The sequence below is a fragment of the Lepidochelys kempii genome, chromosome 6 (genome assembly GCF_965140285.1).
Source record: "Lepidochelys kempii isolate rLepKem1 chromosome 6, rLepKem1.hap1, whole genome shotgun sequence".
Taxonomy (NCBI): domain Eukaryota; kingdom Metazoa; phylum Chordata; order Testudines; family Cheloniidae; genus Lepidochelys; species Lepidochelys kempii.
The window spans coordinates 113915593-113938959 of NC_136385.1; the positions used below are offsets into that span (position 1 = coordinate 113915593).

A 23367-nucleotide genomic window follows, 5' to 3' on the forward strand; every position below is an offset into this window, starting at 1 on the left:
ACTGGTGACTCAGTTTGGAGCCCTTTATTACACCCACTCTCCTACTATCTATTGTCTAGACTTAGAGATGTTAATTCCTTAGTTTCAATTCCTACTGACCTAGACAGCAGTAGAGCTATTAGAACAAGCTTTAGGCCATGAGAAGCAACATGTATTGGCTGCCCATCTGTGTGACTGCAAACAGCCCCTTTAACAGTAAGGTGGCCCTGGTATGACAAGCCACAAAGCAGTTTACCATTGTCAAGATACTGAAAGAATTTACAAACAATACAGCAAGTGAGTCCAAGGGCTGACTGCACATGCTCAGGTCTTAGATGTGGCAGTTTTACAGGAGAATATTTTAACTGAAGTCTGAACATTTGTTCTTTATGCCACTTACCAGGATTAAAAAAAAGTTACAGCAACAACTAACATCACAGGTGGTGGAAAGACTGTTCCCCTAGAACTGCAAGTGGGTGTATCAAGTTCAGAATTCACTTCGAGGGAAGCAGCCCAGCTAGGAAGATACAACACTAAGTCCTGCCACTCCAAAAAGCTGGAAGAAACAGCTAAATGTCACTCCGCCTTGTGCTGCCATGCTAGATTTTAGTATTCAGACAGATTTGGTTTAATTAAGACACATTTGTCAGGCCAAAACAATAGTTTATTTCAGTTTTTTCAGCAACATCTCAGCCATCAAAAAAATAAACTCTAACACAGATGGATGGAAGACTGTTCTACAGTGTTACTAGTGGGTTTTTGACCCCAGGGCTTTGATTGGAGTGATGTTTATTATTCATCCAATAAGTTAGGAAGCATGGAATTAAAGTGCTTTCATTTCTGAGCTGGTATGAGGTCATCAATGGACTGGCCTTTTTCAAGGCGTTTTTCCATTTCAATCAGTAGCTTCACACCATCAACCACCATCTGCACCAGCTCTACCTCAGAGAAGCCTAGCCGGTCAGCATTGGAGACATCAAACACTCCTCCAACAGCAGCAGTATCCACACCCCCTGAAGAAAGAGGAGATTCAGTTTAGATTTGTGAAGTCCTTCACATCTTGTGTACTGCTGGAGAGACCACAGCAAGAGTCCACTTGGAGCAAAAGCGTTTCCCTTGCTGGCCTGGCAACTGGGACTACTGCATTCATACCTGGTTATGGACAGGAAGGTGGATGGGCATGGCTTGAACAGAGGGATGCTTCCAGTTTGCTGCTGAGTTAGTAGTACAGTACAAGTTCTGTGACAGGACTCTCCCCCTCCCAGCTTTACCACTACGAGTGACCCTTTGCAAGTAACTCAGCCTCTGTGCCTAGGATTATCTGCCTCATTGGCATAGCATTCTACTGGACAGAAGCCAGGTAGCTTGATGCTTTTAGAGTGTTTTGATATAAGTGATGAACTGTTCTTGTGGGACCAAAAACAAAAACACACACTTTCCTTAGCCATGACTGTAGCTGTGGGCACTCACAGTGGGTAAGCTGCCTATTCCATAGGCACAAGGGGAGGATTTGGACACGGACTGTAAATGGTGCTAACTAATAGCATGCTGCAGTGCAGTTCTGTAGACCTCTATGCCATTTGCCTCCACATAGTTTTTTTTTTTTTTTTTTATAAGTCATCCTGGAGTGCTGTCCCTCTACTGAATGCAGAGCCATCCCTTGGGTAGGGCAAATTGGGGCAGCTGCCTTGGGCCCCTGTGCTTTGATAAAAATCAGGACTGTCCTGATATTTAGCCCTTTGTCCTGCATCCAGAGGTGAAAGTAAGCTGGTACAGTCTGGCATACTGTACAGTATGCTGTGCTGGACTGGACTGGCTTCCCTGGTGGTGATTTAAAGGGCTGGGTCTCTAGCCCTGAGGGGAGCCCTGGCCCTTTAAATCACGACCGGAGCCCCAGGGTAGTAGCAACAGGGCTGCCAGTGATTTAGAGGACCCAGAGCTCTGCCATGGGTGGAGCCCCATGCCCTTTAATTTGCCCCTGAGCTCCCAGCTGCCTCTGAACCTGGTAGCTCCAGGGTGATTTAAAGGCCCTGGGGCTCCCAGTCACAGCTGGAGCCCCAGGGCCTTTAAATCAAGATTTAAAGGCCCCACCTCTTCTGTTTGAGGCCATGCCCCTGCTCAGGACTCTGGTGTACCGGTAAGTCCTTTAAGTTACTTTCACCCCTGCCTGCATCCCAACCGATGCATGATCAGGGCACCATTTGTCCTGATATTCAGGTGAGGAGGTGGGCAGGGAGGTGAGGCTGGAGGGTGAGTGAGGTGAGGAGGTGAATGGGGAGGTGAGCAGCAGACAGGAGAGGAGGCAGGCAGAAAGGAGGAGAGTGGTGGTCAGGTGGATGTGGGGGGAAGGCATGCCAGATGGACAGGTGAGTGGGGAGGCAGGCAGGAGGTGGGGGTGGTGTTGTGAGGAAGAGGTGGTGGTGAGCAGTGGCTGGGTGGGGCAGATTGTGAGGAGACTAGTGGGGAGGCTGATTTGTCCTGGGCCCTGCACCCCTACTAGGGATGGCCCTGACTGTATGAACTGGGAACTAGTCTTCTAGACACTGCTTCTGAGTAATTCAGGCTCCAAACCTACTTGCCAATAGAATATTTAAAGGAAGTGATTAATGCAGTTCTGTGGAAAAGGACCTGGGGATTACAGTGAATGAGAAGCTGGATATGAGTCAGTGTGCCCTTGTTGCCAAGAAGGCAAACAGCATTTTGGGCTATATAAGTAGGAGCATTGCCAGCAGATCAAGGGATGTGATCATTCCCCTCTATTTGGCATTGGTGAGGCCTCATCTGGAGTACTGTGTCCAGTTTTGGGCCACACACTACAAGGAGGATGTGGAAAAATTGGAAAGAGTCCAGCGGAGGGCAACAAAAATTATTAGGGGTCTGGAGCACATGACTTATGAGAAGAAGCTGAAGGAACTGGGATTGTCTAGTCTGCAGAAGAGAAGAACTGGGAGGAAAGGGGGATTTGATAGCTGCTTTCAGCTACCTGAAAGAGGGTTCCAAAGAGGATGGATCTAGACTGTTCTCAGTAGTAGCCCATGACAGAACAAGGAGTAATGGTCTCAAGTTGCAGTGGGGGAAGTTTAGGTTGGATATTAGGAAAAACTCTCACTAGGAGAGTGATGAAGCACTGGAATGGGTTACCTAGGGAGGTGGTAGAATCTCCTTCCTTTGAGGTTTAAGGTCAGGCTTGACAAAGCCCTGGCTGGGATGATTTAGTTGGGGATTGGTCCTGCTTTGAGCAGTGGGTTGGACTAGATGACCTCCTGAGGTCCCTTCCAACCTGGATATTCTAGGATTCCATTTCTCACCAGTGCCTCGCTTCTGCAGCCTCAGCCTCTTGAGGATTTCTCCAAACTTCTCATGCTTGCCAAGGTTAGGTAGTTTGATGTGTACACCACCACGGAGACCTGTCCCAAGGTTGGATGGGCAGGTCAGGATGTAGCCAAGGTGTGGATTCCACATGAACTCATAGTTTTTGGTCTTAAAGAGAGTTTCAATCTAGAGAGAGAAGACAACAACTTTAGCGGAGAAACAGACCAGGCAGTCTCTCAAAGGTTTAAGAATTTGAGGTTTGAGGACCATTTGCAGTCTCATTAATGTATCTAGCTCCATGATTCACCGTCCCTCCCCAGATAGTAGTATGACCTGAGTTGAACAGCTGCTATCAGTGGAACCTCTGAAGCTAAAGACCCCTGGATTTAGAAGTGGGGGCAGCCAGCAGGGCATCCCCCCCAAACAGATTTGAACTTCCTTTGTTCTCCAGTGTCTGAATGAGTCTATATTTAGTGGCTTTCAGGGTAGCATCTAAGCCCATCTGTTGACATGGGCTTGTGGGAAGAGCGTAGATATTTAGTGATGTTGCCAAGCTTGATTTAGTGGCGTGTGTTCCTCTTTGCATGGGTGGACGTGGGGAGGAAGTGCTGGCTTTACTTCCCCCTCACACTAGTGAGTTAGCTAAGGTACCTAGGGCTCCAAGTAGGTGCTTGATGTAGTGGAGAACCACTACACATTTACTGAGCCTCAAGACATGTTCCATTATTGGTCTGTAGGCAGTGGTAGTTCATGTGTTCTAATGAAAACCCATGCAAGAGGAGGAAGCCAATCAGGACGTTAGAGGACCTTCCTCTAGGCTTCATAATAACAACCTACTTTGTCAGAGTAGGTGTTTGAGCCTGTACACCCCTGGAATTTATTTGTGGAAAGATACACTAAGATGCTACCAGATGCCTAAGCTACATTGTCAGATGTTTACATAAGCACAATACAGGACTTCTACTTGCACTGAGACTCCATGCCACACAGTAGCAGTACATGGCAGTATATTTTTAGAGCCGGTTTTAAGTCAGCACTCTGAGCACTGCATCAAGTCCTGCACCATTTAAGGCAAGAGCAATTCTCTTTAGGCTTCTTGTTACAAAGGTTAACTTCACCTGTGTTAGCCCAGTACAGAAGCGGGTGAACACTTCCTTCATGTTGCCACCTTTCTGCATGGAAATAACTCTAAGGTGATCTTCCTCATTGATCCAGACAAGGAAGGTCTTGTTGTCATTGTGCCTGAAAGACAGAAGCCAAACAACCCCTTTCTCCATTTGCAGTAGAGTTTTACTCACTTGGATTGCCACCTGGAAATCTAAATCAGTCCATCTCTTATTTGGACTAACCCATTGTAAAGAGTTCATGTTGTACTGAAGATATGCTTTGACTTTAGTATCATTTACTCTTACATGACAGTTACATTAGATTTAGTTTTAACTCTGAATCTGCCCTTGTAGGTTAAAGGGTCAAATCAACTCCATATAGAGACCTTCCCAAAACATCAAAGGAAGATGCAATTCAGCTTTTTCTGCCCTTAACATCTGAAGAATGGTTATTTGACTCCTCCACCCTGCTTAGACATGACCTAAGTCTTAGACTATAGCCATCAAGATGTGCACATCCTGTGCACCCTTTCCTATGATCTTATTGCTCAACCTTGATGCCATGTCAGGTCTTAAATTAATTTGCAAGTCCCCTGGGACAGAAAGATTCAGTCCCTTTGTTCCATAAGGAGTCACTGTCAGGCAGCGTAAGGGGTGAAATACATTAGCAAATATTCCTGCTAGGGCAGCAGTCTGCACCTTCTATCTCACACCATCTATGGTATGCAAGGAAACATGAGGTGCAACCTAACTGTCTTGTCAAAGTCAGTTAAGTTACCTTACATGCAGCAAGGACTCAGCATGTGGAGTAGATTTAAGAAACAAAAATTTTGGATACTAATTTTAAGCTGCAGTTTCGAAGGAAGAATGCTGCAAGCCTGGTGACCCATTGGTCCATCTGCCCTTGCCTTTGGATTTTAGTTGCTGCTGCCAGATAAAAAAAAAAAATCTATATTGCAGTACTGATAAGCTAGTCCTCGACAGCAATCAAGTTGGGTACTGAATTGGTTAGCTGTCAAGATGAAGGTTACATAGCGTGTTAAAAGCTTCCATTTAATCAGAGACTAAGGTTTTAGAGTCATGGCTCAGTCGACAAAGCTATCTAGTGTTATCTCTTGCAGGCAGGTGATGAGTGTTCTCTTGGAAAGGTGACCTACAAATGCGTTCAAGATCCCACTGTTGCATAAGACTGGAGGAATTCTACTGAGTGTAGCAAGAAGCTTTTAGTGACTCTTGTTGACCTGGGAACATTTGCAGGAGTTCAACCTTCAGTGTAGAGGAGAACAAGATACTTAAAATGTTCTTGTGAAAGCTTTTCTTCCACTAGTTGGTTGGGTGTTAGAGGTCTGACAAGTTAACTCCTTCCCTTTACTTGTTCCTGTGTCAAGGCATACTGCTAGCTTTCTAGACAGAAAAGTGAAGGCCTGATGTTTCCAATGCAAAAAAAGCCACGTAAGAGGCCAAGTCTTCTCTTCACCATAAGCAGAAAGACTGACACTAGTCCCCTTTTAGGTTTGCTTTGATTATATTGCTGCAGAAGGCATTGCTTTTCCTGCCTTGTGTTTTCAGTGAAGCCATTTTTACTGCAGTTATTTTTTTCAATTCCAAAAAGCTAGATTGCGTTAGTCATCAGTGACAATGCCACTAGTTCACCATTAATGGATTTTAAGCTGCCTCCCTGCTCCCTTAAATGAATTATTTCTGCAGTGGAGCAATTCTTATATCCCCAGTAAAGAGGCTGAGAGCAACAGCCATACCAATGGGGGTGAACTTAAAGTTTGAGGGCTTTTTAAATTTTAGCTTTATGGGCTTGATCTTGTGGCCCACTGAAGCAGATATTAAAGCTCACATTTAAGTCAGAGCAGATTCAAATACCCCTTTAAAAGCAAAGACAATATGCAAGTTTCTGCCAAGTGAACACTGTTTCATTCAGCTAGATTATTCAGGACCACAGATTTCTGCCTGGTACCCACTGCAGACATTTTTAAAGGATTCTGGTTTCCATTGCATATACTCACCAAATGCCTCTGCCATCAGGCCAGTCTCGTGCCATTCCAGAAGCCAACAGGAGAGGAGAAACTGGTTTATCAAATAGGAAGTGATCATCGATCAGCTGCTGCTGCTCTGCATCAGTCATGTTTTTCAAAGCATAGTACTTTCCATTAAGGTCACCTTCCAGGCTAGCCAGGGCTGAAAGCAAGATTCATGTTTAGGACACAAACAGGATGCTAGGTGGTATTTTGATACAGTCCCAGCAATTGAGAGGCTAGACACACAAGCCTGGTGGCATTTCTGAAATGGATCTGTTTTGTTTCCTTCCTCCCCTTACTGTCAGGGACCATGCAGTGTTTGGCTCTTTCACCTTTGAAGGAACTATCAGGCTGCTGCACATTGTTGGGAGTTACTGTAGCCTTTATATCTTTAAAAGGGCATTTGTTTTCTTATGAGCTATGCAACTAGGGTTATTTAATAGGACCTATATTGCTAGCAGGAAGTGGTATTAGCTATGAATAAGCAAGGCCACTCCAGTCATTTAGAGGTTAGAGTAATATTACTCTCTGTATTGAAGAGTCCTGAGCAGAGTGGTCTCAGTACGAGGACAGCATTGCCACTGTACAAGACAATCTCCTAAAATACATCCCATTGAAACCTACAGCCCACTCCCACAGTGTCATCCTAGTGGAAAGCTAGGTGGCAAGAGCTGTAGTTAAGACCATGAGTGTTGCAATACATCACTGGATTTGAAAAGTCTAACACCTGCTCTAGTTGAATGCATGCTCACTTGTTATCCCACACAGCCAGGAAGGCCATCAAGGTCAGAAACTCATTACTTAATACAATCCAATTGCCCTCTACTGGCTTCCAATTCACTTCCAGTTGAGAAATAAGCTCTAGTTATTAGGTTAGACATCCAGCTACATGTGATAATTTGTCAGATTCCTAATTCTGCATTTGGTGCCCTAATATTTGAAATTTTTGAAGTTGAGGAGGTAGGCAAAAATATTCTACCTCCTCAATTGTTAGCCTCAGTTTGACACACATCGAAAGCCAGTCCATAATAACTGAACTTTCATTTTACCTTCAACAGAAAGCTTCTCGATAGCCCGTCTCTCTCCTCTGCTACAATGAGGGGGAAGACAGAATCCACGGATGCTCCTACCAGTTCTGACACGGGAACTTAGCACATAGCTGGGGTCCAAGTCATCACCACCCTATAAGAGATTGAGAAGTGCAACATGCCATCAAGTTCTACCCTGAATTATGCACGGCCCCTATTGGTTTCAGAGCATGATTTGACCCCAAAGCCTTCAATATTTGCGTTGGCTTTAGCATTAACTCAAACACAAGACATCATGTTACTACTTCATATTTTTAAGTGGATAAGCTAGTGTACTGCATGCATACAATCCCCTTGTGTCAGTGCTCTCAATACATTAGAGCTGCTTTCTTTTACTAATAGTTGGAAAAGATCAACTCATTAACAGAAGTTTAGATCTGTATTTGTCTCTACCCAAGTTTAGGGTTTTATTTCCCCTCCAGAAGTGGGCTGTAAATAAGGCAGCTCCTTGTTGTGTTTAGGTGCTAGTCAACTCTTGTAGGTAGCAAACAGAGTTATGAACTCAGGTTGCTACAGTTAAGAGTCTTCCCATTCAACTTTAAGAATCTACTTTGGCTACAGATCGTTCACACATGTTGTTAGGGATTCCCAGTAGTTTATTTCTGGAACAATTGGAAAGATCCTGAACTCAAACTACATAGTAGTGACTTCAACAGGTCAAGTCATTTGTAAGATCCACTTGTGTACCAGAACCCAGCCTAGAGTTATCCTTAAGGATCCTGCAGGGTGAGACAGGGCTGCCCCAGAAGTCAAGTACAAATGTGGATGTTGAAGCTCACAGCGCTGAGAAAGCTGTGACTGTTCCACTAGAGCAGAGGGGACTAAGGGCTTGTCTACACTACCCGCCGGATTGGCAGGCAGCAATCAATCCAGCAGGGAGGGGGAAGTGGGGGGGAAGGTGTCGATTTATCACATCTAGTATAAATGTGATAATCAACCGCTGAGAGGTCTTCCATCGACTCTGGTACTCCACCAGGGCGAGAGGTGCAGGCAGAGTCAATGGGAGAGCGTCAGCTGTCAACTTACCACAGTAAGTAAATCTAAGTATGTCAACTTCAGCTACGCGATTCACATAGCTGAAATTGCATATCTTAGATCGACCCCACGCAGCAGTGTAGGCAAGCCCCAAGTCACAGCAGTATCTCAGGTCAGATAGGACAGGAGTAGTCATTCAAAAGTGGTTCCACCCAGCCTGTGCTGAAGAGTCCTTACTGAGAGACAGGCTCCAGAGAGCAATAGGATAGGAATACAACAGATTCTAACAGGTGGTCACACAAGTCACAGGAACAGATTCTGAATGACAGGGACAAGCAACTACACTTAGTTTTGCCCAGGTTTTTCTATACTTTTGTCAGATGTCTGACCACTGCTGATGAAAGACTCTATACCTGTAGGTGATCAGGATTCAAATCAGTCTTGTGTTGGTCACTTGGTTTGTAGCCTCCATGTCGGTCCTTGATAATTGGGTCAAGGAGATCCTTAAACACTTCATAAGATTCTTCATCACCAGCTACACATCCTACTGTCATAATGAAGGGATGGCCTGGAGTGGTAATAGAATTGTAAGAACCAGATTTGGGTGACGTTTGACTGTATCCCGGAACAGCATTAACCAGATAAATTTGTCCTTATAATGGTAGGTCTAGTCACTTAGGAATACATTCCTACACATACACACAAGACAAGAACCAGTTGAAGACAAATCTTAGACACTTTACATTTCATTAGCTGGATGAAATGTAAAGTTACTGAAAACCTATAACTGTTGCCAATAAGCTACGTTTGGACAAGATTTTTGTCCATGGTCAATTTTACTAGCTATAGTTTAATCAGATATTTTATGCTCAGGCAGCTCAGATATTGCATCCATTATAGTACGCTGGGCTTGGACTTCATGGACAACTTGATTTTTGGTTCAGACTGCTACTGATGGAGTTGCATTGCTCACAAGAGTCAACTCCACAAACTTAGTCAGCATACGCATGACTGATTTCAGCTGGTTCACATATAATATTCTCAATGCATTTTACCAGGATTATCAACCCCAGTCTGAATGACATCATCCAGGGTGAAGCCACTGGGTGTAACTCTGTCTCTCAGTTTCTTGTACAAGTCCAGGGTTAACACCTTGGCCATGTGGTTGTTGTGGGCGCTCAGGTCCGGGTACTCCTCATCAGAAGGCAGTCTCTGATTATTTAGTTGGGCCATTTTGATATTGCTAGAGTAAAAATAAATACTGGAATGTTAACACATTAATCAATCTGCTCCCCCTTTTTTTAAAAGAAGTGCCACAGAACTTCACATAGCCAGTTTGGAATAGGAGAGATCAGAGCAGCCAGGTAGGCCCTCAGAATGTCAAATTTTTAGTCATGGTGTTTGTAACTAAGTTACACTTTTAGTCAGATTTTGTTTCAGATCAAAGCATTTAGCAGAGCAGTTACATAATTTGAGTGTTTGGTCTGTCAGAACACTGCATGCATTTATAGTGTTCTCTGCATTGCTCAATGGGAGAAGGCCACCTTTAATCCTTAGTGGGCAGTGCTTTTGGGCCAGGACTCGCTGCTTGAGAGATTTTCACAGCTCAAGGAACCTGGGTGCTGTTATCAAGACACACTTCCTGTAATGAGGGAGAACAGATGTTTGTGGATCAAGAGGCTCGGTCCTTTACCTGGGTTGTCAACCCCAGTTTGAATGACATCATCCAGGGTAAATCCACTGGAAGTCTGTTTGTCCCTCAACTTCTTGTACAGGTCCAGGGTCAGCACCTTGGCCATGTGATTGTTGTGAACACTCAGGTCTGGGAACTCATCCGTAGCAGAGTACTTCATCTTCAGGAGGTTGTGGCTGTTTGAGAATGGCATGACTGACGCCTGACTGCAAGGTGCTAGGGGAGAAGAAAGGGGAAACCTCACCTTCAGTGCTTGGCACGCCCTTCCAGGCAGCCGCTGGAAGGACGCCATGGCCTGCACCAAGGTCACCTTGGCATGTACTCCACCTGCTTGCAGCCCAGTTAACTGCCTGGCCTCTAAGGCGCCTTCCACGGCCTCCTAACAAGGGCACCCTGTGGGCAGGGCTACCCCCTTCTCCCCACAGGGAGGGTGCAGAGCCAGGGGTGGGGGACTTGCCCTAGTCTGGGGAAGGGGGGCCAGGTCTCCCCCACAGGGGCTGTACAGGCAGTGCCCAGCCCCGCTGCGGAGAGCTCTCTCCCCGGCCCTACCCCAGCGGGGCCCCTTCAGGGGAGGGGGAACCCGCGTTAGCCCCAGAGCCGCGTGGCCGAGCTGCCCCCCGCCCCAGCAGAGGTGCCGGGCTCAGCAGCGGCCACCCAGCGGCCGCTCCTTGAGCTCAAGGCACCGGGCCACCTCCAGGCAGGGGGCGCAGCCGCGAGCTCGGGGCTGCAGCTTTTCTAGGCAGGAGAGCTGCGGCGCACCCGGCCCGGCCGCGTTACCTCCCTCCGGCACCGGGCGCTCGGGAGGGCGATGCTGCACCTGCCATGCAACCTGCCTGCGCCGAGAGGCAGTGGGAAGCGCACAGCAGCCGTTCCCCAGGACCCAGCACCGGCGGGGAGGGTGCAGTGCAGTACAATGCAAGCGCTCCCCCCCCCCCCCCGGGCTAGAAGAGGGAACGCAATGCAGCCCCTCTCCCCAGGCTCAGCAGCCGGGGCCAGAAGGACGATGCAATCTCGCCCCACCTGCAGGGGGGAGAGAGGGGAACGCAACACCCCGGCAACCACCGCGGGGAGCCGGGACCCAGCTGCAACCGCAATCAAATCCCGCAGGGAGCGTCCGGCTGCAGCAGATTGCCTGGGCCAGCCAGCGCCGGAGGGGAGAAGGTGAGGACCGGGGAAAAAGAAATTCCTCCGGCTTCCCCAAGCCTGGGGGGGCAAAGATCCCCAACACCCAGCGCAAGCGAGCCCGACCCTCTCCAATCCCTGCGGGAGCCCCGGCTGGGGAGAGCTCGCCCATCCCAAAAGCACTGTCTACCCACTTTGGGGAGCGGGTTAAACAATCCCCTACCCCAAGCCATTATGTAACAAAGGCCTCCCTTCGGGTCACCCGAGTGGGGGTGAATCTATGTAAATACCCTGCTAAATAGCGGCTTAGCCTGGCTTTAAAGTTAGAGCCGATCCAGTTTAACAAACCCTCCAGTGCCTGCATCGGGTTAGGTTTGGTTTTTCCTTGGTTATATTCTGGGCGTCCATATTATAATCTGTTTCCATCTCTCCCTTTATCTATAAGCCCCCCCCCCCCCGCCTCCCCTCCTTTTTTCAGGGTCCGGAGACACATTCCGGACCCTTTGGTAGCTAGCACTAACAAACAATACATTCAGCTGCAATACAATATTGACCCATTGGATTACAATTTCAGGGGGAGTTTTTTGGGGGGGTTGCCTCGAAATAGTTGTATTAAATCAAACTGTCTAAAACAGGCCAAATAGATCATCCTCCCATTTTAGTATTGCCAGTCAGCTCCCCCAGCACTTACCGGGTACCACAGAAAAGGAAACCGCCCTTGTTCTTACACCCCCAAAGCTGTCACAGGGAGACCTATATGAAGTGGAGTCTCACCCCCACAGCCTCACCAGTTTTATATACAGCAGGAGCTGGCCTCCCATTGGCTGGTATTTATATTCCATTCATTCCACTGGAAGATTGTAAAAGGGAGGGGCGAGGTCCCTTAGTCTATTATAACCTATTGTTGCTTCCATTTTGCCAGGCCTCTTAGTCTCAGGGAGATGCTGGCTGTCTCCAGTTTCTCTGTGTTAGCCTGAGCCTACAACTTTCCTTCCAGGCAATCTGAAAATGTGAGGTTTTTTGGCTCAATGGCATCTAGTTGCTCTGGTAAAATGCAAATACTGTATTAATGCACACCCACTTTCCATTATTACAGTGTTTCCCAGCACTATTAGACCCACACAGCTTTTTTGCCATTCAGACTTGCTGCCTTTAGTAAATATTTAACAATGACTATAATAATCTGATGTAATAAAAGTACGGTCTTTGTGATGTTAGGACCAGCCTGACCTAAGAATCATGTGAGTGATTAACTGCCTCTGAGTTCACTGGTTAGAAACTATGATAAGAATAATGGCTGACGATCTAGTACCTATTCTCAGCCTCCTTGAAATATTAAAATAGTGAGTTTGTCTCACAGTTTAATTTGAAGGAAAGCATACTTGATTAATCAAGTACACCAAGCCTCTTATTTTACTGGGTGCAAAAAAAAGAGGGGGGTAGGTAGGGGGGAAGCTGCATTAGAGAGTTGAAAACAGAAATTAAAAGACTAAATCCTGCTCACTTTACTCATGAAAGTAGTGCTGTTAACTTTAATGGGATTACTCAGGTGAGCACAACAAGCAGGATTTGGCCTAAAGTTAGATGCTACTGAGGCTAAGGAAAAAGCAAAGTTAATGACTTTACTTTCAACCTGATACTGTTACACTTTATATTTCTTTCTGAAACATAGTTATTACAGTAGGCCTTACATTTGTCTGAGTGGAACAGGGGATTATACATTTATATAGGCTCAAATAAGAGGGCTTTTATTTTAATGTAAGTTATAACTGTCATGGGATATAAACCCAAGTTCCTCTCCCAATTCCTACTCCTACCATCATTATCCAAATTCAGGTAAAGGAAGAGTCAAAGTATTGTAAATAAAAAGTATTTGGGATAAGGAATGAACGTAGAACATGACTATAAAATAAAAACTCAGACCACTACAAACAAAATTGCATTATGTTTGGCACGGACGATATCTGAATTAATCAGGATCTATCTGATATTCAGAGGTGCTGAGCACACAGAACTCCTGCTGAAGTCATTGGGGGCTGCCAGTCTTCGGGCAGGCCCTTTGTCTCCGGGAACAAAGAAAAATCCTCTCAATATCCTTTCTATCTTTCAAACCATATTAAATCTCCTCCAAACTTTCTAAAGCCCCCATCTGTATGTACCAGTCAGGTGTGTTCACAGTTTGCACAGACTTCTAGTGCACAAGTCTTATCTCAATTATACTAGCATCAATTGGCAGTGATGACAGTAAGTTACACTATGGTAAAATGAATGTAAGTGCAAAATCAGAGCATATAGTCCTTGAAATAATACATTTGGCTATGGATGCTCTTAGTAACAACTTCTGTAATTTTGTCAAAGTTATTATGTCCCAATGTCATGTACAATTCGGATTCTGGATCATTTGGTGCAAAGTGCCAAGAACATGTTTGGTGCTATATTAATAATAATAAATATAAAGAATAATACACCAGTAATTTAATATTGTATTTCTGTGGTCTCTGATTTCTTCCCAGAATTGTTATGCACTCTTCTCCTCTGGTAACAGCTCCAGCTGTGATAATTCTCTTTAATTCCAGCCTTATGCATCCCACTGGGCATCCATTATGTTACAAAGGTCAGTTTTAGGTTATTCACGGATAAGGTCACATGATCTTCATTGCATCATTGCTAACCCTATTTTTCATTTTCAGCAAGAATTTTATAACTCTTTCATTCAATCTGCTGTTGCTTGGCTTCACTCCCTGTTTCCACACCAACAATGGAAAAACATCAACATATACAGGTCCCTTTGGTGGGCTCTGTATATGTTGATGTTTTTCCATCAAATGAACACTTAGGCAAGAAATCATCCTTTATTATACCCATTTTTAGATAAGCAAATTGTGGCATAGAGAGGTTAACTTGCTCAATGTCATGCAGCTTCTCAGTGCAGAGCTAGAAGACCTGATTCCAAGGCCCCTGCTCTAATCACTAGACACACTCTTTCCCTTCCAATATTCTAGAAGCAGGAATATCACTATTATTATAATTATTATTTATTATTATTTTATATTCCATCAGAGCCCTTGATCTGCTAAGCATCATCAACACACAGGGAGAGAGACGATCCCTGCCCTACAAAGCTTTCATCTGAAGAAGACAAGCAACATGCAAAAGGTGGGGGAGAAGGAGTCAAACTATGTACAATTCATATGTATAATAAATACATATGAACTGTACCCAATAGTCCCTCATTCTGTCCTTCATTATTTGGCAAATTTCTTGTAGTCAATATGACAGAAGTGGTCCCGTCTGACTTAGCTATCTTTGGATCACCTAGAATTTTGAGATTTGCTGAGAATTTTGCCTACATTGGATCCATAGTCTTTCTGTTACGTCAACCCCCCCGCCCTCCCCAGACGTCCCCAGTGGCTTAATTGTAAGTGTTGTTCAGTAGACTAAAGCTAATGCGTCAACAGACAGTGACTGACCATTATATCTAGTTCATCTGCTGAAAAACAATATTTTCTTCAGGTAAGCCCGTATTTGCTTATCCAGCTGCAATAATGGCAGCATTATATTGCCTTATATAATGGAGTAATTAACGTCCTGATGCTTGCTGATTTATACAGTAGGTTGCAGTAATGCAGCCCAAGATGGAGATGTGGGGTAATGATCCCAGATATTTCAATGTTGAGCTTTAGATGGTTGAGAATTTAAGGGAAGTCAGACACAGGCCGCACAGTGAACTTCCTAAGTGGCTTAATTAGAAAAGTTGTCTGTATATGAGTTCAAAAGGAGATGCATGTTACACATCTTCTGAAATGACCCAGGTAAACCTAAGATGAGTCTGGAGAATTACAGGGTAAACATTTCCTTGAGCATTCAGAAGAACATCCAGAACAGAGGAGACAGCCATAGATGGTGAACTACCATCCCCAACAGTTTTGTGTCCAATTTCTGAGCTGGCAAGCTGGGTTATAAATTGCCATAAAACAGTACTTTGAAAACAAGCCAGAATGTATGTGGATCAATATACTGGAAGGATTTGGCTGTTGCTGCATTTGTTTAACTTAACTTCTCTTCCCACACAAATGGAGGATAAATTTATCTTAACCATTAAATATACCTGCCTGACTATCACATTTGGCATGTTTATTGGCAATTTGTTTCAAATGTTTTGTCATCTTTGGCCCATTCATGCGAAGAGCTGAGCACCTCCTGTGAGTTGCTGAGCATTAACAGCTCTCATTGAAGTTAAAGGTAGCTCGGGGCTGGCAATTCCCTTGCTGGATCAATTCTTCGAACAACCACCTTTTCCCAGAATGCCATTACTCCAAAATAGTTACGCAATGTGGTAGGTGCAGACATACAGCCATATGGTTGTAAGGCAGAAAGGCTGCAGGATATCTGGGGTAACACAATCTAAGAAACTGCATTTGTTATGTCCTGGTCAGAGGAGGGTGTAACAAACTGGTTAAAAAACAGTTGTATTTGAACAGGCATAGTTGGCTCAAGAGGTAAACCAGACAACTGCTCCTGCTCCTGCTGACGGCAACGGTAAAGCTCCCATTGATTTAAAGGGGAAAAGGGTGGAGGTTCATCAGTTCTTTCCCATAGACAGAGTTTCCATCCGAGTTTGCACTGATCATGATTTCATTAGGTTTCAGGTCCACCCGCAGTCCTTGATCCTTTTACTTAATGCCCAATTCTCTGCTCATTGCTTCAAAATGTTATTGCATTAGATACCTACAAGATTTTTTGCCTTAATTATTGTGTATTATAAATTATTAGTTAATGAAGAAAAATGTATAGGATTATCTGCCTTGTCAGCATAGACAAGAATCTACAACTCCAAGCCCTGGTCTACACTACGGGGTGAGGTCGAATTTAGCCGCGTTAGGTCGATTTAAAAATGAATGCATCTACACAACCAACCCCGTTCCATTGACCTAAAGGGCTCTTAAAATCAGCTTCTGTACTCCTCCCTGGCGAGGGGAGTAGCACTAAAATCACCCTTGTTGGGTCAAATTTGGGGTAGTGCAGATGCAATTCGACGGTATTGGCCTCCGGAAGCTATCCCAGAGTGCTCTAATGTGACCACTCTGGACAGCACTTTGAACTCCAATGCACTAGCCAGGTACACAGAAAAAGCCCCGGGAAATTTTGAATTTCATTTCCTGTTTGGTCAGCCTGGTGAGCTCAGCAGCACCGGTGACCATGCAGTCCCCCCCAGAATCGCAAACGAGCTCCAGCATGGAGTAAAAGGGGGACACTAGATCTGATTGCTGTATGGGGAGAAGAATCTGTGCAGGCCAAAATCCGATTAAAAAGAAGAAATGCTAATATATATGCCAAAATCGCACAGGGCATGGTGGAGAGAGACTACAACAGGGACACACAGGAGTGCCGCGTGAAAGTCAAGGAGTTCAGGCAAGCCTACCAAAAGACAAAGGAGGCAAACGGTTGCTCCGGGTCACAGCCCCATACATGCCACTTCTATGATCAGCTGCATGACATTCTAGGCAGGGACCCTACTACTACCGCACCACTGTCCGTGAACACCTGCAAAAGGCTTACCATGGCTGCCTGAAAACCGAATTCTGTTGCCCAGCCATTTGTGATGTGTCACCATACTGGGAGGTACTCAATATAAAAGGCAAAATGTGACCTTGTACATAAAGCACATGTGCTGTCTGCTGTGAATTGCTTGATTCACTGTGGAAGAGCCTCCCTTTTGTTCTCAGAAATGTATCATCTTAAATTTTACTCTCCCTTTTTATCTCCCCCCAGGTGCAAATGTTTCTATACTCCCCCTATCATCTCCATCCGTGAGGTTATCACAGATTAGAAGGCAAAAAAAAAAGCACTTATGATAACATGTTTTCTGAGATCATGCAGTCCTCCCTCACTGATCGGGCTTAATGCATGGAGGCATTCAGTGGCAGAGGCCAGGAAACACTAAGTGAGCATGAAGAGCAGAGGCAGGAGGTGATGCTGAGGCTAATGCGGGAGCAAACGGACATGATGAAGTGTCTGTTGGAGCTGCAGGAAAGCCAACAAGAGCACAGACCCCCCCGCTGCATCCATTGTATAACCGCCTGCCCTCCTCCCCAAGTTCCATATCCTCCTCACCCAGATGCCCAAGAACGCAGGGAGGGGGGAAGGCTCTGGGCACTCAGCCACTCCACTCCAGAGGATGGCCCAAGCAACAGAAGGCTGTCATTCAAACAGTTTTGATTTGTAGTGTGGCTGCAATAAGGAATGTGGCCTTGTCCTTCCCTCCTCCCGCACCCCACCGCACCCAGGCTACCTTGTCAGTTATCTCACTTTTTTTTTAATTAATAAAGAAAGAATGCATGGTTTCAAAACAATAGTTACTTTATTTCCTTTGCCAGCTGTGATCGAAGTGGGGAGGGTGGTTGGCTAACAGGGAATTAAAATCAACAAAGGGGGAGGATTTGAAGCAAGAAGAAACACACACAGCTGTCACACCGTAGCCTGGCCGGTCATTAAACTGGTTTTCAAAGCCTCCCTGATGCGCAGCACACCAAGCTGTGCTCTTCTAATCGCCCTGGTGTCTGGCTGCTCAAAATCGGCCACCAGGCGATTTGCCACAACTTCCCACCCGCCAAAAAACGTCTCCCCCTTACTCTCACAGATATTATGGAGCACACAGCAAGCAGCAATATCAATGGGAATGTTGGTTGTGTTGAGGTCTAATCTAGTCAGCAAACAGCGCCAGCGGCCTTTAAACATCCAAAGGCACATTCTACCACCATTCTGCACTTGCTCAGCCTGCAGTTGAACTGCTCCTTACTACTGTCCAGGCTTCCTGTGTACGACTTCATGAACCATGGGAGCAAGGGGTAGGATGGGTCCCCAAGAATTACTATTGGCATTTCAACATCCCCAATGGTAATTTTCTGGTCTGGGAAGTAAGTCCCTTCTTGCAACTGCTCAAACAGCCAGGAGTTCCTAAAGATGCGAGCGTCATGCACCTTTCCCGGACATCCCACGCTGATGTCAGTGAAACATCCCTTGTGATCCACCAGTGCTTCCAGCACCATTGAGAAGTACCCCTTGCGGTTTATATACTGGTTGGCAAGGTGGTCTGGTGCCAAGACAGGGATATGTGTTCCATCTGTCTCCCCATCACAGTTAGGGAACCCCATTGCAGCAAAGCCATCCAGTATGACCTGCACATTTCCCAGAGTCACTACCCTTGATAGCACAACGTCAGTGATTGCATTTGCTACTTGGATCACAGCAGTCCCCACAGTAGACTTGCTCACTCCAAATTGATTCCGAACTGACAGGTAACAGTCAGGCTTTGCAAGCTTCCACAGGGCTATAGCCGCTCACTTCTCAGCTGTCAGGGCAGCTCTCATCTTGGTATTCCTGCGCTTGAGGGTGGGGGAAAGCAAGTCACAAAGTTCAAGGAAAGTGGTCTTACACATGCGAAAGTTTTGCAGCCACTGTGAATCATCCCATACCTGCAACACTATGTGGTCCCACCAGTCTGTGCTTGTTTGCTGGGCCCAGAATCGACGTTCCACTGTATCAACCAGCCCCACTGCCACCATGATGTCCCAATTGCCACAGCCCATGCTTTCAGGAACATCTGTGTCCATGTCCTCATCACAATCATCCTTGTGCTAGCTCTCTTAGCCCAGTTCTGCACATACTCCAGGATAATGCACGAGGTGTTTACAATGCTCACAACAGCAGCGGTGAGCTGAGCGGGCTCCATGCTTGCCATGGTATGGCATCTGCATGGGTAACCCAGGGAAAAAGGCGCAAAATGATTGTCTGCCATTGCTTTCACGGAGGGAGGGGCGACTGATGACATGTACCCTAAACCACCCTCAACAATGTTTTTGCCCCATCAGGCATTGGGAGCTTAACCCAGAATTCCAATGGGCAGTGGAGATTGCGGGAACTGTGGGATAGCTACTCACAGTGCACCGCTCCAGAAGTCGATGCTAGCCACAGTATTGTGGACACACTCCGCCGACTTAATGCGCTTAGTGGGGACATACACAATCGATTGTATAAAATCGATTTCTAAAAATCGACATGTATAAAATCAACCTAATTTTGTAGTGTAGACATACCCCAAGATGGCTCAAGTGCTTTCTATTTGTGTGTACCCTTCCCATTCAAGGTCTCTGGGGCTCCTTTGCAAACAGAAAATGAAGTATTCTTCTACTCTTTCCTCTCTACAGAGAAATTTCCCATTGCCACAGGCCCATGTATAGGTCTACACCAGTGATCTTCAAACTTTTTCCATCACCCGCCCTCTTTATCCATAATGAAACCTGTCCATGCTCCCAGAAGAAGCACAGTCAGGAGGCATGGCTGGGAGCAGGACCAGAGCCATGGGCCGGGTCCAGAATGTGGCTGGGGTCAGGAGTCAGGGCTGGGAGTGGGGTCATGGCTGGGGCCTGTGTGCTGTGATTGGGGCCGGGAGACAAGGCTGTGGCCAGAGCTGCAGCTGAAGGCAGGGCGGGAGCGGAACGGGGACAGAGCGAGGCTAGGTGGCACTCCCTCCCTGCCCCAATGGGGACCGGCCTGGGTCCCGCTGTGCCCTCCCCAAATATTCCTCCATGCTCCCCTGTGGGGCGTGCCCCACAGTTTGGAGACCACTGGTCTACACACTATTTAAACCTTTAACATGCAATTTAGGTGATGGTGAGAGTTTATCACTCTTGGTCTTTAGAACATTGATTCTATTTCTCCTGAATTAATGTCTTTTTTCCCTATAGCCTATGTAATGGCTAGTTGTCATCAGCTCTTTCCCAGAATTAGATCCTTTGTATAATAGCAATGTATTCTAGAGAACTTATTTCTGAATTCTGCCTATTTTCCTCAATAGTTAGCATGAAATCTTGATCCCATTGAAGTCAATAGCAAAACTCGAATGACTTCAGTGGGCTGAGGATTTCATCCATAAAGTTTAAGATTGTGCCGGTGCATCCTTACTCTTAAAAAACACCACCAAGACAAAAATCGTATATTTTTTAAAAAGTTTTTAAGTTATTATTACCAGCTCAGATTATTGGTAATAACAACAATCTTTATAATGGGCTCCATAGAAAAGCAATTTACAAAGGAGGTAAGTATCATTATTAATATTGAAAGAATAAGTCACTGAGGCTCTGTGTGGGTGCAGGAAGCTGCCTGCACAGAGCTCAGTGTGGGATCAGAATCCTGTTGCATTTCATGGGCCTACCAGAATGAAAACAAACTAGGCAAATTCACTTTCATGCACTAGCAAAATGTTGCAAAAGCCTGTTGATTTTTTTTTTTCAGGAAAAAATGATATTACTAATAAGTTTAGTAAAATCTGTTCTTTTAATACAGCCACTACATTTTGGACCCAGACTACTTCAGTGTTCTTTCATTCAATGTCCTCTAAAGTCTCATTGAAACACAATGCAAAGTCCTTCATCAGCACAGGGAGATACTATTAAATACGCCCTTTCAAGGGATCCAGAATGAGCCCGTTCCCTCTTCCTCCAGTTGAGCAAGAGTGGGCAGATTAGATCTGAACACACAGCCAACTCCGGTGAGTTCATCCCTGTGGCTCTTGGTTTAGGGGGCGGGGTGCGTAAGGGACAGACCCCTGCAATGACAGCTCAGGCTCTGATGTGAGTGAGACTCCCAGGACCAGGGCTTAATTGGTAATGAAAGAGGAACCAGGGCTCAAGCAATTTTCTTTTACTTGAAGAACTTACATGGCAAACCCGGTGGGGGGGGGGGGGGGCTATGAACTGCTAAGCCTAGAAGTGCCGGGGCTCAGCCCGCCCACAATTTAAGCCCTGCTGAGGACTGATCCTCCCCGAGACAAGCCCACCGCAGAAACCTCCTGCTGATAGGAGAGCTTTAAAAATGCGCCTTACAGGGAATCCAGAATGGGGGAGTCTCCCCCGTCCCGGCCAGGAGCTGGGGGGGGCACTCGGGCTGCTCCCTGGGGCGGGGCTCTCCCCAGTCCCCGGGTCCCCACGTGCCGGGAGCGGGGTCCGGAATCGCAGCGCTGCCGGGGAGGTGGCAGGGGGCCGGGCTCCCCGCACTGACTCTGCGCCCGGCGGGGTTGCTGGGCCGGCAGGTGCCAGCTCGCTCCGGCGCAGAGGGCTCATGGGGAGGGAGGGAAGCGGAGCGTCAGCAGCCTGCGACCAGGGCGGAAGGAGGAAGCGGGGGTTTGAGCACCACGTGTGTGAGCCGAGCCGGGGCCGGTGGCTCCTTTAATGTCCCCGCCCGGAGCGGGAAGCCCAGGCAGGTAAAGGCACCGGGTGGGGCGGCTGCGGCTGCGGCTGGGGGAGGTGGGTGTTGTGTTACCCACTGGCCTAGGCTGGGGGACTCTGGCACCTGGAGAGGGGCGGGCACCCTGCGGCAGGGAAGGAGCCTGGGCCATGGGGGGAAGGAAGGGGCTGGGAGACTGTGAGGCCAGCTCTGGGTCATCTGTCCCCCTGCTCGCCCCACCCTCGAGTCTCCCCGCTTGAGTGGCCAATGTTAGCTTGACCCGAGCTGCCTTGAAGCATGTCACTGCGGTGTCGTCGCGAGCTGGACCCTTCGCAGCTTAATGCTGCTGCTTTCTAATCCCTACAGCATCTTCCTGCCTCCCCTCCCCGCCTCCTTTATTTGAGCGTCTAATTCTAAGGCTAGTAAATAGAGAATCAAGTTAACTAACTCTAAAGTGGCCTTAAAGCAGCCATTAGGTTTTCAAAACTGCTCTTAGCTAATTTGCCTCTAGATTCTAGCAGCTGAGTTTTTGTGTTTATAAAAAGTAAGTAGATAAAGCAGTTCTTCCTCTAGGGCTCTGTTCAGGAGTCAAAGATTTCCTTTGCTTACAGGCCAAGGAGGATGATTATAATAAACGCTATAGCTGATAGCCAAATATTGGATCTCGTGGCCCGCATATTTTATAGGAGTGTTTGTAAAAGAATGCTGTGTTTCAAACCCAGATGAGGGACTATGCAAGGCACCATAAATGTTATGCCTTACTTCTCTTTGTTGCTCCTGGTTTGTGCACCAGATTTCTGTTTTTATAAGGGGGAGTCTCTATTTTATATTGCACAATTTAACCCTTCAGTAATGTTTAAACAGCTACTTTTCCCCAGTCTGCAGCTGGAGATACAAAGTCTGTTTGGGAAAGAACTTCTTGAAGGCTGGAACTATTTTGGGTTTACAGGAATATAAAATATTTTTTCCATTTCATAGCTCAGGTTATTCTAGCTTTATAAAGTTAAGTAGCTAGTCACTCAATAAATACAATGGGAGAAAAACTGCAACTACGGTATATGCACAGCAACTTGAGAGTTAACTACTTCTATCGTTGCAGGGAAACCAAAACCCAACAGTAAATAACCTGATATCTTGGGTAAAAAGTATATCCAAGTTACCACATCAGCTAAAATCCACAATTAATTGATATTTGATAGCTGAAAGTTAACAGCCCCACAAAGCTTTACTCTTCTGCTCTGGCTTTTAAGTTCATGGAAGACTGTTTAAAGATACATATTTGTAAATGGTTAATTGTTTAAAGGGATCACATTAAGGCTCTTGGATGACCTGACCTGAAACCTTCATGCCAGGGGAATCCCTCACTCCTCTTTTTTTAAAATCGAACATGGGCCATCCTTTGGTTATGCTGAAGCTTTCGTGAACCAGAATTTGAAACCAACTGAGTAGAAATTTTCCCATTAACTTCTATCCATGGTGTCAAAAGCTAAGCTTGCCCAGTTCTAGGGGTGGCTCTTACTCTGGATAAAATGTTTGTTGTCTTAAGTCATAAATCACCAAAGAGAGAGAACAAAAGTCACTGCCTAGCAGGCATGCTCAAGAACTTGTGCAGTGGGGTTTAATAGACAGCTACAGTTCATATTTCCTTGTAGCTCGCTCTGTAACAATGTGGAACAAGCTGAAGAAAGAATTTGTTTGCTTAAACTTGTTTAAAATTATAAATGCGTTCAGTGTACAAAGGGACAAATGTTGGTCACGTTGAAGTCAATGAGAGCTTTTTGTGGGCAAGGATTTGGTCCAGTGTCTTTTGTTACATTTCTAAATGTTTCCAGATCGAA

General features: G+C 46.0%; 2 protein-coding genes and 1 long non-coding RNA gene across 7 annotated transcripts in view; 2 read left to right on the forward strand and 1 right to left on the reverse strand.

The window, feature by feature from the left end:
- Positions 1-621: 621 nt before the first annotated feature.
- Positions 622-12080, reverse strand: CKB (creatine kinase B). 3 transcript variants are annotated; one of them, XM_073349749.1, is made up of 8 exons: positions 11997-12080; positions 10184-10399; positions 8904-9058; positions 7477-7609; positions 6416-6587; positions 4410-4533; positions 3288-3477; positions 622-992 (listed from the first exon to the last, which is right to left on the reverse strand). In XM_073349749.1, exons 2-8 carry the CDS (start codon positions 10374-10376, stop codon positions 814-816), a joined length of 1146 nt encoding a protein of 381 aa, XP_073205850.1. In that variant the 5' UTR covers positions 10377-10399; positions 11997-12080; the 3' UTR covers positions 622-813. The 3 variants fall into 3 exon arrangements, with proteins under 3 accessions (XP_073205850.1, XP_073205851.1, XP_073205852.1); XM_073349750.1 differs by lacking the exon at positions 10184-10399 and adding an exon at positions 9546-9733 and having other exon boundaries at positions 11997-12064; XM_073349751.2 differs by lacking the exon at positions 11997-12080 and adding an exon at positions 9546-9733 and having other exon boundaries at positions 10184-10252.
- LOC140913406 (uncharacterized) lies at positions 10781-17640 on the forward strand. The gene is made up of 3 exons (XR_012159578.2): positions 10781-11344; positions 14366-14461; positions 17078-17640. It is a non-coding gene; the product is annotated as an uncharacterized LOC140913406 (long non-coding RNA).
- Positions 17641-20811: 3171 nt separating this feature from the next.
- TRMT61A (tRNA methyltransferase 61A) overlaps positions 20812-23367 on the forward strand; it is a 37049-nt gene continuing 34493 nt past the window's right edge. The window contains exon 1 of one of the 3 annotated variants that reach the window (XM_073349754.2): positions 20812-20855. The gene's annotated coding sequence lies outside the window, so the exon portion shown is untranslated. Of the gene's footprint in view, positions 20856-21412; positions 21567-23367 lie in introns of those variants that run through there. The other 2 variants (XM_073349753.2, XM_073349752.2) reach the window with 2 other exon arrangements.